Below are 15,036 nucleotides of genomic sequence, written 5' to 3' on the forward strand. Positions count from 1 at the left end.
GATCCAAACTAAGTTGATATAATATGAAGGGGGTTTTTTTTGTTAGTTATAATCTGCATTGTTAAAAGAAATGTTGATTTACGTGCCTGCTGCACTAATAGGATATACAGCAAGTCATGGGCAGCTGAAGGCATCCACAGGGAAACAATTTTTTCCCCTTAATGGACTTTTGGAGCCTTTCCCAGCATGCTGTTTCAGTTGCTGCTGACCTGAGCACTCTCCCCGCTCTTACATTCAGCAAGTGATGAGAGTGGTACTCACTTTGGCCCATTGTCAATCTGTAGACAAACCACAGTGATGAACACTTACCGTACTAAGATAAATCCACTCAGAGAATTGAAAGAACAGGGTAAGAGTTTACAGAATCAAAATCATAGTATCTAAGTCACTAGATTAGGATGTAGAAGTTAGATCTGAAAGTGTGTTTGGGAATTTAATAATAATAACAACCACAAAAACAACAGTAATGATATCTGGCTTTTTGAATATTTGCAAACAATGAAGCCAATTCTGGTCCATCATAGGTTCTATATATGGAAATGGCCTGTTCTGGGCAGTGTGTTTACAATAACTGTATTCTAGAGTTAAATCTTCATTTCACATAAACCAGTTTAATCTCAAATGTTTGTATCCACCAAGATCCGACGATGAAGCTTACCTTGTGGAACAAGACACCCCACCCCCACCCCCTGCTGCAATTCACTGAGCTTCCAAACTTGTTCCTAGCAGTCGGTGGTCTTCAGGAACAGAATGAAACAAAAAGGAGGGTTTTGAAGTGGGAGGGGCCACTACTGGAAATTGCTGCTCCCTCTACTGAAGACAGAAGTGCTTTTAAATTCGTGGAATTTTTGGTTTGTGTTAACAGTCATTGATTTAATAATATGAAATCTCTAGTCCTATGGTATTGTGATACTAACGCAGTAATAAATGGAAGATGAAGGGGTGTGACTTTGTCTTTCTGTTATTCTAAGTACAAAAGCTAGGTGTCAAACACATAATTCCCATGCATTTACTCCAGTCTGAGTCTACTGAAATGAATGGGCTCAGACTGGACCTTTTTTAAAAAGATGAGATGACCCTCCATTACTATTTTTTTCTTTCCATAATGTAAGTGTTGTAAGCTAAAAAGGTAAAGGTGCGAGAACTGGGTCATTACTGATCTATGGGGTGACGGCACATCATTATGGTTACCAGGCAGAATATGTTTACAGAGTGATTTGCCATTGCCCCCCTAGTCATCAAGCTGGGTATTTATTTTACTGACTTCAGAATGATGGAAGGCTGAGTCATATTTGAGGTGGATATCTGAACCTGACTTCTATCAGCATCGATCATGAGCAGAGCTTCAACTGCAACACTGCAACTTACTACTCTGTGCCATGGGACTCCTGTTATAACCTCATGACTTGAGTAATCAACTTGGGAGCTTGCCAGCATCCAGCATCAAAGGCTGGTGTGAAATCCATGTAAGTGCACGGATGCAGGGGCATACAACCCAAGGGGTGACATGGGGTCAAATGTCCCCAGGCTGCGGCCATTTAGTCACGTGAGAGGGGGGATTCCTCCTTCCCTCCGGGTCCAAACAATGACTTCAAGACATGGTATGAAAAAACATTGGTCGTGGTAGGGGAGGACAACTGCCCATACCAGGGTGGGGGACCCCCCCGGAAAACTCAGATTTTGCACCGGGCTATGTTTTTCTAAGATACGCCTCTGCGGCAGATGCCATTCAAACTTGGGGAAAGCACAACTCTCAATGATACTTTTGCAATGAGTAAGCAACCAGCAATGAGTAAGCAACTACTTAACTTTCACTGACATCGGGGTGTACAATGCATCTCAGAACCCTTGAGAGACTCATGTCTTGCTTCAGGAGTCCTTACTTTTCCTCCACACTCTCATAATGCTGGGCATTTTTAGCCATAAAATGAGAATATCAGTCACTTACCAGCAAGCTCTTGGCCAAGATGTTTTCCATAAGCTTGAAGTCATTTCGTAAAGGTTTGCTCTTGGAACTGGTACCTTCCATCTCCTCGTCGGCATGAAAGCGGAAATACTGAGACTCATCTTTAAATTCACTCTTCTCAAGCACTGGAAGCCAACAAGTGAGAAACAGATAAATGAGTCACGAACATGGAAAAGCACAACAGGACTTATAACAACTGTCATGAATTTTAATATGATAAACTGTGGACAAATCAACAATAATAACCCCAGACTTCGACATTTTTTTTTGTTTTTAAAGTTTCAACACGCATTGGCCATATCCTTCCCAGGATATAGAGAAATATGGCAATGACTCTTGGTGCATTCTCTTACACTCATGACACAAACGGATTGATTTTGGTTGGAGGGCACTGTACAGAGCACTGTACAGCTTCTGTATCCCACCAATGGAAAATTCCTGCTTCAGTATTAAAAAGTTAATAAAATTCTTCTGAATCAAGTCCCTCATTGGTACTATGCCTATCAGAAAAAACTGGCATGAAATTGGTAAGATTCCCTAATTAGGGAATATTATTCACCACACTTACTATTCTGTTTTGATCCTTGAACTTTCAGGCTGTAATTGTACACATTTGCTTGAAAATAAAATCCATTCATCTTAGTGGCAATTACCTCCAAGTAAATAAGAACAGTAAGGAGCTATAAGTGCCATCCTAAGTAGAAGTATACACTCCCCAAACCACTGACTTCAATGGATACAGAAGGGTTTAGAAAGCTACCCCCTCCTCTTTTCCTATATTTATTTACTGACTAAAGGTGCTACGACCTGATCATGGAAAGATTACAAGCCATTGCATTTTGGCTTACTGCATTATTTCACTATGCAGATGTCAACAAAAAAAAACCCTGCCCTTAGCTTCTTTTTAAACATTTTTACATTCTCCTTATAACAAAATCTCCCAGATGAAGGAATGATTGTTTTTATGTTCTAGTTCTCCTATAATTTATTTATTTTTGAGCTTCCATTCTCAGGGGGAAGGGCAAGGAGATTGTAAGCCCCTTTGAGTCTCCTGTAGGAGAGAAAGGGGGGATATAAATCCAAACTCCTCCTCTTCTTCTTTCAGGCCATGGAAGTTTGACACTACAACTCAAGACTTAATAAGCAGACAGCATTGCCAATATAACCTGTTGCTTATATTATTTTGGTGACCAGTGACTGAACAGAAAAAGCTGAACTAGATAGTCCATTATGACAAACATATGATTGTTGGGGTTTTTTTTTACAACTAATGAACTGTCTATTAACAAATGTGCGTGTGAAATGAAGGCAAAAAGGACAAACAGATGGATACTAGAGTGAAGGCCCATGACACACTTGGGTGTAGGCACCAGAAATGGCTACTCTTGATCTCACCTCCCCATCACTCCATCTCGGGAGACATTTTATCTGAGCACATCATATATCCTACTGGTCCCAATGGAACAAACTTGTTCTTCTCGCAGCAGGCCTGATATTCTGTCCCAGCAGACAGGCATGGGCCTACGTTTTGTGCTGCTGACATAGAATCCAAAATATCCTAGGGAGGACACAAACAACGGCTGCTTTTCATCTACTTCTTGGGAAAATTCCAATGAGTAAACATAGGACCATTGTGAGGCTTCCAAAGGCCAGCCAGCTCCACAGAAAGACAGAGAATGACCATAGCACTAAATTAACTTCTCAGCTGCATTTCTTCTTCGCCACTTTTAAAATCATTTACTTGGCTGGAATTTGTTGAACTAGTTTGAATACAGAGGTCAGGGGTGAACCGGTGGACATTGTCTACTTGGATTTCCAAAAGGCTTTTGACAAAGTTCCTCACCAGAGACTGTTGAGAAAACTCAGCAATGAAGGAATAAGAGGGGAAGTCCTCCTATGGATTAAAAACTGGTTGAGAAACAGGAAACAAAGGGTGGGTGTAAATGGGAAGTTCTCACAATGGAGAGATGTCGGGAGTGGTGTCCCCCAAGGATCCGTTTTGGGACCAGTGCTCTTTAACCTATTCATAAATGACCTGGAAGTAGGGGTGGGTAGCGTGGTGGCCAAGTTTGCAGATGATACCAAATTATGTAGGGTGGTGAGAACCACAAAGGATTGCTCCAAGCGGACCTTGATAAATTAGATGAGTGGGCTCAGAAATGGCAAATGCAGTTCAATGTAGCAAAATGTAAAGTGATGCACATAGGGGCAAAAAATCCAAACTTCACATACACGCCACAGGGGTCAGTGCTATCAGTCACAGACCAGGAAAGGGCTTTAGCCGCCTTATTTTATAGTTCCATGGGAATGTCAACTCAATGCATTGCATCTGTGAAAAAGGCAAACTCTATGCTGGGGATCATTAGAAAAGGAATTGATAATAAAACTGCTAAGATTGTCATGCCCTTATATAAAGCAGTGATGCGACCGCGACTTGGGAGTACTGTGTCCAGTTCTGTCACGCATCTCAAAAAAAAAAGGATATTGAGGAGATAGAAAAAAGTGCAGAGAAGGGCAACAAGGATGATTGAGGGACTGGAGCACCTTCCCTATGAGGAGAGGCTGCAGCGTTTGGGACTCTTTAGTTTGGAGAGGAGACGTCTGAGGGGGGATATGATTGAAGTCTACAAAATTATGCATGGGGTAGAAAATGTTGACAGAGAGAAATTTTTCTCTCTCTTCTCACAATACTAGAACCAGGGGCATTCATTGAAAATGCTGGGGAAGAATTAGGACTAATAGGAAGGAAACACTTCTTCACTACAACGTGATTGGTGTTTGGAATATGCTGCCACAGGAGGTGGTGATGGCCACTAACCTTTATAGCTTTAAAGGGGCTTGGACAGATTTATGGAGGAGAAGTCAATTTATGGCTACCAATCTTGATCCTCTTTGATCTGAGATTGCAAATGCCTTAACCAGACCAGGTGATCGGAGCAACAGCCAAGAGAAGGCCATTATGCTCACATCCTACATGTGAGTCTCCCAAAGGCACCGGGTGGGCCACTCTTGAGTAGCAGAGAGCTGGACTAGATGGACTTTGGTCTGATCCAGCTGGCTTGTTCTTATGTTCTTATGTCACGTCTCAACAGCCACTCTCTTCTTCTAAGGGACCTATGTCAGGTTGCTACGATGGGAGCTGACTGAAAAAATTATAGAAATCTTGTAGAAGGCTCTGCATACAATTCAGTTACATCTGAGTTCCTCTTTATCTTCTTTCCATTTCAACTTTTGATGTCCTGACCAGGATGCTGGACAAGATGGATCGTTGGTTCTGTTATGGTGTGCAATTTCCTGATAATTTTTCTTCTTATTAAAACACCTTCTGATTTTCTTCTTATTTATAGCACAAATTCCACTAAGCACACCCTCCCCTCTCAAGAGTCCCCACTGATTTAGAAAAAAGACATTTTAATACCATTAAGGATTTGTCTTCACACAGAGAAGTTTAGGTTTGGGTTTTGCTGTCAGGTTCAGACAGAGGGCTATGTCATACACCTGGCCCTCAAGTATCCAGAAATGCATAAACAATAGCTTTTGCAGGAGGAGAGAGCCGGAGGTGAGGGGAGGAAAATATAGTGCATTAATTAATCAAAGCCTTCTGGCAAACTGTCAGAGAGATTGCTGGAGTCTCATTATGGCTTAGGTTTGCTGCACCATGAACAAAGGAAAAGGGGTGGAGAAATGGCTGATGTGGGAGAGCAGTCTTCACTTGCGGAAGATCTTCATTGGCAGCTGGGAAACCATCAGGATATAGGAAAGATTTTATAACTCCAACATAGAAGATGTGAGCATATTTCCAAGAACTAATTATACATGAGCCTAGCCTTTTCCTCAATATGCTCTCGATTTTTTGTGGGGAATTATTTTCATATGGAAAAGCATTCCATGCTATGAACCCCCCATCTGTGCAGCAGAACAGATCCAGATACAGGGTTAATACTTCAGAGAACTAGACTCAAGCCATGATGGGAAGTTGTAAACTAACTGGGAAATGGAAACCAAACAACAGAAGATGCACAGTTCATTTACTTAATGATGGTGCCCCACCATCGTGAGTCAGAATTCTAAAAGGTGCCCACAGGCTCAAAAGATTTTGGAAGTCCCTGGTATTGAGGTGTTTGTATCTATTACAGTTCTCACACATCACGGCAACATAGTCAGATGAAGGCTTTGCTCTCCTTGCATCTCTCACAGTCCCCTGCTGGCCAGTCCAGTACTTTTCACTGGAGACAATATTTTGGAGTGGAGGCCCCTGCTGCATTTTTAACTACGAGACAAGGCAAAGTTCCTGTTAACTGCCCACGATTGGGAGGTATCCGATGAATTACCATGATGCATGAAGCCATTGTTGCAGAGTCCAACACCCATTGTGACAGCTTCCTCCCTTGTCTGACAGTCTCCTGGCAACAAGTGAGGACAAATGTTACACCTCAGTCCACTTCCTATTTCAAACCGTTTCCCTCTGGCTTGTGACCAGGTCTCCACTCTCAAATTAGCATAGCACTCTTTTGCAAAGAAACAATAGTAAGTAATTAAAACAGGACTCCTTCCCTCTCCATCCCATTCATTCCTCTATATAGCACTGCTTCCCTCCCACAGAAATGGGAAGCACAAAAGCCAGGAGCTCGGAAGCAGCTGTTTCAACTGTGCAAACATAGCATATTACCTTAATGCTGAGACCTTATTTAACTAGCAGTTGCAATAGTCTGAATTATCTGCCCATTGGCTACAGACAATAAAACACCTCTTCAGAACGGAGAGGCAGCTAATTCATGCAGGGATTGGCGGCAGGGTTGTGGGGAGACGGACTAATTCAGAATTCACTAAGTTCAGATCAGATACAATTCCTGGATTGCTCAGAGTTTGTTTCCTCCTCCCCTCAGAATGAGGACTGAAAAAAAAGCAAATATAACTCTCAATTATATTACTGTGTACTTCCAGGAAAATAGTTTCAGGAGACAGCCCATGCAGTGGAGGAGCTAACTTTGGCTAGCCCCATACATACCGCCAAAATTTTTAGGGTATAAACTTTTGAGAGTCAAAGTACCCTTCTTCTGATAGTACAATATCCAAAGAGGGCGGTTTGACGCTTTAAAAGCTCATATACCCAAAATCTTGTTGGCCTCTAATGGTGCTACTGGACTCGAACCTAGAACTTCCAAGAATGACACAGCAGGTAGTTTTGAACAACCCGCAAAAGTGAGCAATATGTTTTGTTTCAGTGCCTAAAGCTCAAGGTAGCTACACAGTGACTCCATCTGAGCAGCCACCTGGAAATGAACATGGATAAATTGGGAGAGGTGAACTGAGCAATTTTACAATACCAATGCATTTCCCTCTGCTCTGAAAAAGAGAGGTCCCATAGAGTTCAGGAAGGCTTTTACTCTGAATATGAACTTGGAGATACTTTCCGGTTCGTTGGAGATAACAGAGGTTGCACCCCAACTAAGGAAACAACACTGGGTAGTGTGGAGTTGTGTTGTTCTTTGAACAGACGTGTATTTTCTACTCAATGATCAACACCACAGATGTTATGAGTATATATACTATTTTTAGCAGAGAGGTTTCACTAATGCTTAAAGGCCTGACTGATATCCTCAAGAATGGAATCTTTCCTCCATCAAATTGGACAGAGGATCCTGAAGAGAGGATGGGGACTTGGTGCATTTTGTTGAGTCAATCTGTTTTCTGGATCCCTCCAGGCAGAAAACCAACTGGAAGAATAACGAAAGGGTGTCCTTATCAGTTAAGCAAGGGATTGGATTAAACAGAATTGGGTTCCTTTCTTTACTGTTCAACAGTCCTCCAAAAGTTTCTAATTATGTGTAGCCTGGTATCATTCTGGTCAAAAACATCTAGCAAGGAACACAGTAACTTAATCAAACTATGTAGGCTGAGAACCTAGTGTGGCAGTAACAAACATATCTAGCAAACATTTTTCTTACTGTGACATTAAGTATACTGAAAAGAAGCACTAAGTGTAACAAAGGCTCCATGCGCCTGTTGCAGATACTGATAGCTACTACAGAAACATGTAGCTGGAAGAGCCTCTTTTCAGCCATTTCCATTTATACTGGATGTCAGCATAGATAGTGGATTGTATTTATTTTATTTAAATTACTTCATTTATAGTCCACCTCTCTCATTAAGATGTAAGACAATTATAATTATAATTATTTCAATTTATTCCTCATCCTTTATGACTGTCTCAGGGCAAATTACAATAAAGGACAAGGAAATTAAGCTAGTACACTAAATTTGTTTTCTTTTTAACTTTGAAGCTAATGCTTTTCCTTGCAACGAAGAACAAAGGAAAGCACCCAGTCCAGAAGGAAATAAGGAAACAAAACAGCTTGGCAACATGAATTTGTTTTTCTTCTCTGCCCGCTGAACTGAGATAGTACCTGGAAATGATTGAGCAGTAGAAGCTCTGTATTGTCGAAGGATTTCACGGACGGAATCACTGGAGTGTTGTGTGGTTTCTGGGCTGTATGGCCGTGTTCTAGTAGCATTTTCTCCTGACGTTTCGCCTGCATCTGTGGCTGGCATCTTCAGAGGATCATCTAGAACACGGCCATGCTACTAGAACACGGCCATACAGCCCGGAAAACACACAACACCCCCAGTAGAAGCTCTGTACTTCCTAGAAGCACAAGAGAAGGAGGGGGCTCTGCAGAAACTCTGTAGTTACTTTTCAAACTAACAACTGAAACAGGAACACGGAGGATCACGGAACATGTGATGCTTCATTTCAGTTTTCCCGCATTCTGATACAATTAGAGGTCACTTCAAACCAGGTCTACTCAGAAGTAGATCCCATGTTAGTCAAGGAGCTTTACTCCTAGGAAAGCATCCTAAGGATTGTAGCCTTAATCTTACCAGTATGAGTTTGTACAATAAGAATAGCTGAATGTTGCTTTTAATTTTGACAAAAAAAACTCCTATCTCCTTGAAGGCATACTGCACAAAGGTTGCATCCAATTTCATCCTACCTAACCTCCAATACTGGCATACCAGAAGATGTTAATAAATATTGCATAAAATTTCCATGCAATAGAATGGAATAGAATCTAAGCTTATTATACATCTCTTTCATTTCAACATCCTGCCACCGGGCTACTTTTATTCTTCAATATGAGTTATTTTATTAGAGGAAATGGTGAGTTCATAATACACAAAGACTAGAATTCACAATCTAAATTCACCCTCAAACTGTAAATGGAAGAGGAAATGCCTTTTGACACCATTCTTAAAGGCACTGGGAATTGAATTTGTTTATAACTGAATGTAAACTTCTTAGAGGAAAGGAGCTCTCCAGCAAACTTGGCTGCTTCCAGTACTGCAGCTTGGCCTTTGATCTCATCACTTGCAAAACAGCAATTATCAGGTCAAGGGAATGGCTAAAAATAGAATATTCCAAATCCTCTTTGCATATTTCCAGATATAACATACAACTATTCCCAATGCAAAAACAGAAGGATGTTAAGAGAATGACTACTTTACGATGTTTAAATACTAGGATGTCATTAGCACTGTTCACAAGTTACAGTAAATTGGGCATATTTGGTATTTCTGTATACATGCACTGAGTAATTCTCGTGTTACAGCCAGCACACATACAGCTGAACTTGTGACTGAAACCCCACATTTATGCAGGCCCCCGGTTTTATTTGTAAAGTGAACATGTTTTGGCTCTTGCTTACAAATGGATATATGTACATGCACTGTAACACATGAACAGGGCTTTTGTATGGTTGAAATATGAGCAAAACCAGTGCGTTTGGAATAATGACCCACAGCAGGGGAATGGAAAATTATTTGTTTTGCAAAGTTTAGCATAAGGGTCAAACAAGACAAGACAAACTTCCCTGAGTTCACTGGGACAGCCCACCATTTAAAAGAACAAATTCCCACTCAGGAATTTCTTTAAAAAACCATGAAGGGACCTGATTCTGGTCTGGACCAACATGGCATGGGGGGAGGAGAGGATTCTGCCTTCCCCTCTGTGTCATTTTTCTGACCTGAAATGACAGGTGGGGGGGGGGGGGCCATATGGACAACTAACACTCTTGTGCCATTTCTGGTAGGAAAAACAGTGCCAGATAATGGAACAGGAGAAGCCATCTGATTGGTTGTGGAATCCTGAACTCTTGAACCAATGAACTATTGACGACTGTAACTGCTGACTGAAAGAATTCCATTAGCTAAGGGCAACTTTCTCACCATCCCGTCAGGGACAGCATGAAAGGGAAACTGGGGGTTTGCCTTGGCAAAAATCCAATTCTGGTTTGGAACGAAAAAGCAAATCAGAGTTTGCTGGATTGGATGTAACACCAAACTAAGATTTGCATAAATGCAGGAAGATAATAGAAAATGCAAGGACAAGAGGGAATGCACAAATCTAAAGCTCACTCCAACAACACCAATCTGCACTTTGAGTGTTTCACGTGAATAATGCTAACCAAATTAATGCTGCATTAGGGAATTGGACGCATTGTGTGTTTAGATGTGTAATTAGAATGAAAATGAAACCCAGTCACAAACTACCAGCATCTGTGTCCGTACCTGAGCAATCAGCCAATCCACTAGCTTACTCGCTGGAATTACGGACTTGTAGGTCTTCAAGTGGTAGTCTCGGTCTCTGAATCAGAAACAGCTTTGTTAACAATATGGCTGAGTGGACAAATGAACAAAGTATAAATGACCACATTGAAACCCAGGAGAGTCATCACAGAGTACAATAATTCTCAGCGCAATAATCTTTGGCATTTACAGTGTCCTTTCACGAAGGTCATTGGTGGAGTTCATTTGCATTAACTGTTGATAGGGTGAGTGGACCTTCCAAGCAGGGCTGAGCTGGGGAGTGCAGATCGCACTACATTACCTGACCTTAGTGTCTGCTCACTTTAAATTTATTACCTGCAATAAACTACTTTGCAACTGTGCTGTATGACATATAGACATATATTATCACGATGTGTTAATTTTAACAAATCAAGCCCTTGGGACAAAAGATCACCTTGAGATTCAGAACATTTTGGTTTCTCTCATGGCCCAAGCATTGGGGGTTGGGGAGGGGGAGAAAATAGACCAGGCCTAAGAGAGGGATGTGGAAAGGGTCAAAAGCGAGAGGCTGTGTGATTTGTCATGCAAATTCAGAGTTCATGATATGCATCAAGATCAGTGCTATTTTCTTGGCTGAAATAGCATATGATATTGGTGGGGGGAAGGGTATGAGTTACAATTTAGAGGTGCCCAAATTCCAGGGGAAGCTGTATCCAGTTAGTGCTGTGAGCTGAATAAGGAGCCAGTTCTAGCATTCTCTTCCTGATAAGCCAGAGCGTGGCTGGCATCTTCAGAGGATCTGAATCCTCTGAAGATGCCAGCCACAGATGCAGGCGAAACATCAGGAGAAAATGCTGCTAGAACTCGGCCATACAGCCTGCAAACCACACAGCACCCCAGTGATTCCGACCGTGAAAGCCTTCGACAATTCATGTAAGCCCGTTATCATGATATGTTTTATTTATGTTATTTTTAAAATGAAACATTTTTTTCCACAACTCACAAGCCTGTAAGTACAGGATAGGAATGTGGAGAGAGGGAAATCTATGTTGGGTGTTTGTGGTGAGCCCAGAGATGTGTCTACTAACCAACATGTGCCTTAATTTCTACTGTCTTCCTCAGATGAGGACAGCAACTGTTGTTCTTGCTTGTTGATGACTAATGAAGAAGGCTGAGGCGTGCAAAACAAACCATTAACGGCATGCCCTCAAGGGTCAGGAACATTTCCTCCACTGAACGGATTATCAGTTTTTGCGTTTCTTTGCTTTATGTAAAAATTGCCTGTTTAGTGGATGAAGCATGCACGTGCACGAGCAGGCATATATACTAACACTCACACACCACTCTCCTTTCCCACAGCTCAGTCACTCTGCCTGGAGTAACTGTGTTTTCAATTAGGCAGCATTGTGAGGCATGAAACATCTCTGTGCTCCAGATGCTACAAGCGTGACAGGGATTTGTCACTCACATCATCACATCTGCTAAATAATTGGGGAACAAGAGGTCAGCTGCAGAAACTGGGACTCTAATATCTTCCTTTTTCATGTGTATCTTTCATGGCTGGTTCCTTCCTAAATATCAGAGGGGCTTTTTTAAAAAGAGAAATCCTTTCTCAGACAAAGCCACTGAAAGGGAAATAGCTTTGTTTATCTGAAACAGGATGTCAGCTAAGTAATTCAAAACCCAAGACAATCAGGCAAATTCCAGTAGGGCAGCTACAGTCAAAACCAGGATAAGCAGATGCCCTCAAATCTAATATGATTGTATTCTATTCTTTGATTAGCCTCTGGGTTCCCTTTTGATGACCTTCCATTAAGTGGTGAACGTCTTCATGGTTATTTTATAGTCCTCCTCTTCTTGATGTTCACGGAGGGGGAGAATCTGTTGGAACACAGTTCCTTGATCCTACAATTGTGGTATCTGCCAGCTTGCTTGATAGGAGCTCCAGAAGTGGATTAATTAATTCCACCAGAGATGATAAACCCAGAGCAGCCTTCAGCCCACGTGTCTGCAACCCAGGTGTGACACAAAGCCCTACCTCATCAAGTCACAAGGCCATATAGAGCCACCATTTTTTTCTTCCGGGCTTTGAAAGGAACAGCTCCTAGTAAGCATGCATGAAGCACAAGGTCAATATGTCTGCTGCCTCTTTTTGCATGCACAGTTAGAAGCAGAAGAATTATAAAGTAAGCTGGAGAATGGACCATCATGGGGATAAACAGGCCAAGAGAGTCACTAGATCAGGTAAGCGCTGCCTAACTTAACTGTCTTCACTTGAATAAAACAGGCTGCCTCTGGGAGAAGTCACACTTTGTCCCCCAGTATTTGTTTTAGGAAACATAAGATCTTTGCTTCTTTTAATTATTTGGAAAATATTTTGAATCTCAGCAAAACAATTAGCAGGGAAAAAAATGAGGGCACTATGATAACAAACTTACTTAATCACTGGAGTGTAAAGACTATGCAGCCGGCAATACAGCCTCACGCCCTGTGGAGAAAAGCAAATATGGGTATTTAATTTCAAAGGAGGCATCCGGTCATCCAAAACACACACAGAAGCACTTTAGCAAATCTGAAGCAATGAGCTTTACTGATATTCTGCCGATTGCCAATCCCAAAGCTGAATCCTAAACTTGGATACAAGTATCACATATCACTTCCTTCCTTTTAAATATGCTGAAGCAGAATAAATCTATAGTTTAAGCAGAATAAATCTATAGTTTAAAGTCTTCCACAAACAGCAGTCCTGACTAGAGTTAACACCATTCTAAAGTCACTGACTTTTTGAACTGCACTACCTTAAAGTGTGGCGAAGTCTCTCTTTTTTGGAGGTTTTTAAAGAGAGGCTGGGTGGCCATCTGACAGGAGTGATTTGATTGTGTTGCAGGGGGGTGGACTTGATGGCCCTTGGGGTCTCTTCCAACTCTATGATTCTATTATTCATTTGTATGTTGGAGGTTTTCTGGGCTGTGTGGCCATGGCCATGCTGCTAACATTTCTCCCATTTCTATGGCTACCATCTTCAGAAGCAGGTCACAGAGAGACATGTTTCTCTTCAAGGAACCATCACAGAAGAACCTCTCACCATGATATACCTCTGAAGATGCCAGCCATAGATGCAGGCAAAATGTTAGGGGCAAAAACTACCAGACCACAGCCATAAAACCCACAACAGTCAGTTGATTCTGGCGGTGAAAACCTTTGGCAATACTGTTCATTTCTAACAGTCACTGGCCGATTACCCACTGGCGCAGAGGTGCGTGGTTAGATAGGAAGCGTGTTGGGGCAAGAAGTCGTGTTCTAATGCGCTTCCTGTTTGTAGCATGCCAAGAGAGGAGGTGCGTCAGGGCCAGATTTCTTGCCCCGATGGGCTTCCTCTTGCCCCACACGTGCTTCTCACTTTCCCCAGAGAAAGCAAGAGCACTTCTGGTGTGATTTTTTGAGCCAGAGAGGGTCAAGGGTGGGGAATACCGGCAGTAGATAATTGGCCAATCAGAGTTTGCCTCTAATACCAGAAGGAAAAGATGGCTACCTTGGACATGATATCTTCCAGCTCACTTCTTGGCTTAAAAGTCCCATCATCATAACGAAACCTGTACATCACCTGTTCATTCTTGAACTGGTGCTTATCTGAAACTGAAACAACAGAACAATAATCAGTCATTGAGAGATTCTTGCCAAGTCTTACTTTCACTAAGTAGTACACATTAAATAAATACAACTGTCATTCGGTTTTTCCATTAAGCTTCTTAAAATAAGAGCCACATTTCACAGTTCCTGTATTCTGGATGAATAGTAGCAGTGGAGTTCATCTGAAAATATAACCCCCACCCCAATATATACAAATATTTTTTTTCCTGGGCAAGACATGAGAATCTAGTCCAATGTTTCTTTATTTTACTTCATTTGTACCCCACTTTTCTCCCCAAGGTGGATCCAAAATGGCTTACAACATTCTCCTTGTCTCCATTTTGCCCTCACAACAACCCATTGAGGTAGGCTAGGCCAAGAACATGTGACTGGCCCTAGGTCATCCAACAAAGCTCCATGGCAAATTGGGAATCCAAAAGCTGTACAGTCTTGTGTAATTAAAGTTATTAACTGGGAGCATGTACATGTAAAGTTCTTGAAAATAAGCCTACTGGAGTGTAATACTCCATATATATCAATATAATGTTGTATGGAGCACTGTTGTTGCATTCTACAGAACCCTCCAAAATTTGATATGTGATTTCCTAACTTATTAACATGTCTGCACATGTAAAATTTCTGGAGATTTGGAAGTCAGACACCCCCCCCCCCCATTTCTGGGGGGGATTGAAATATAGTAGATACTTAGTGTTCCACCAAACTTGAACTACTTTCACAACATAAAATGCAGCATTTCCAACTTGCCATATAAAATTACAATATTTGACATATTTATGGAATTTAAAAGTAATAAATGCCACAATTTTCCACGTCAAACTGCAGATTTACCCAACTCTTCAGAGTAAATTGCA

At 41.6% G+C, this 15,036-nt stretch overlaps 1 protein-coding gene across 1 annotated transcript in view; it reads right to left on the reverse strand.

The window, feature by feature from the left end:
• Nucleotides 1-15,036, reverse strand: part of PREX1 (phosphatidylinositol-3,4,5-trisphosphate dependent Rac exchange factor 1) — a 266,216-nt gene that overhangs the window by 74,824 nt on the left and 176,356 nt on the right. Inside the window, exons 12-16 of the mRNA XM_048496371.1 lie at nt 14,067-14,170; nt 12,973-13,022; nt 10,535-10,610; nt 6,298-6,370; nt 1,949-2,091 (exon numbers count right to left, since the gene is read on the reverse strand). Of these exons, the coding sequence (XP_048352328.1) occupies nt 1,949-2,091; nt 6,298-6,370; nt 10,535-10,610; nt 12,973-13,022; nt 14,067-14,170 (446 nt within the window). The remainder of the gene's footprint in view (nt 1-1,948; nt 2,092-6,297; nt 6,371-10,534; nt 10,611-12,972; nt 13,023-14,066; nt 14,171-15,036) is intronic.

Source organism: Sphaerodactylus townsendi, linkage group LG05 (genome assembly GCF_021028975.2).
Source record: "Sphaerodactylus townsendi isolate TG3544 linkage group LG05, MPM_Stown_v2.3, whole genome shotgun sequence".
NCBI classification, from domain to species: Eukaryota; Metazoa; Chordata; class Lepidosauria; order Squamata; family Sphaerodactylidae; genus Sphaerodactylus; species Sphaerodactylus townsendi.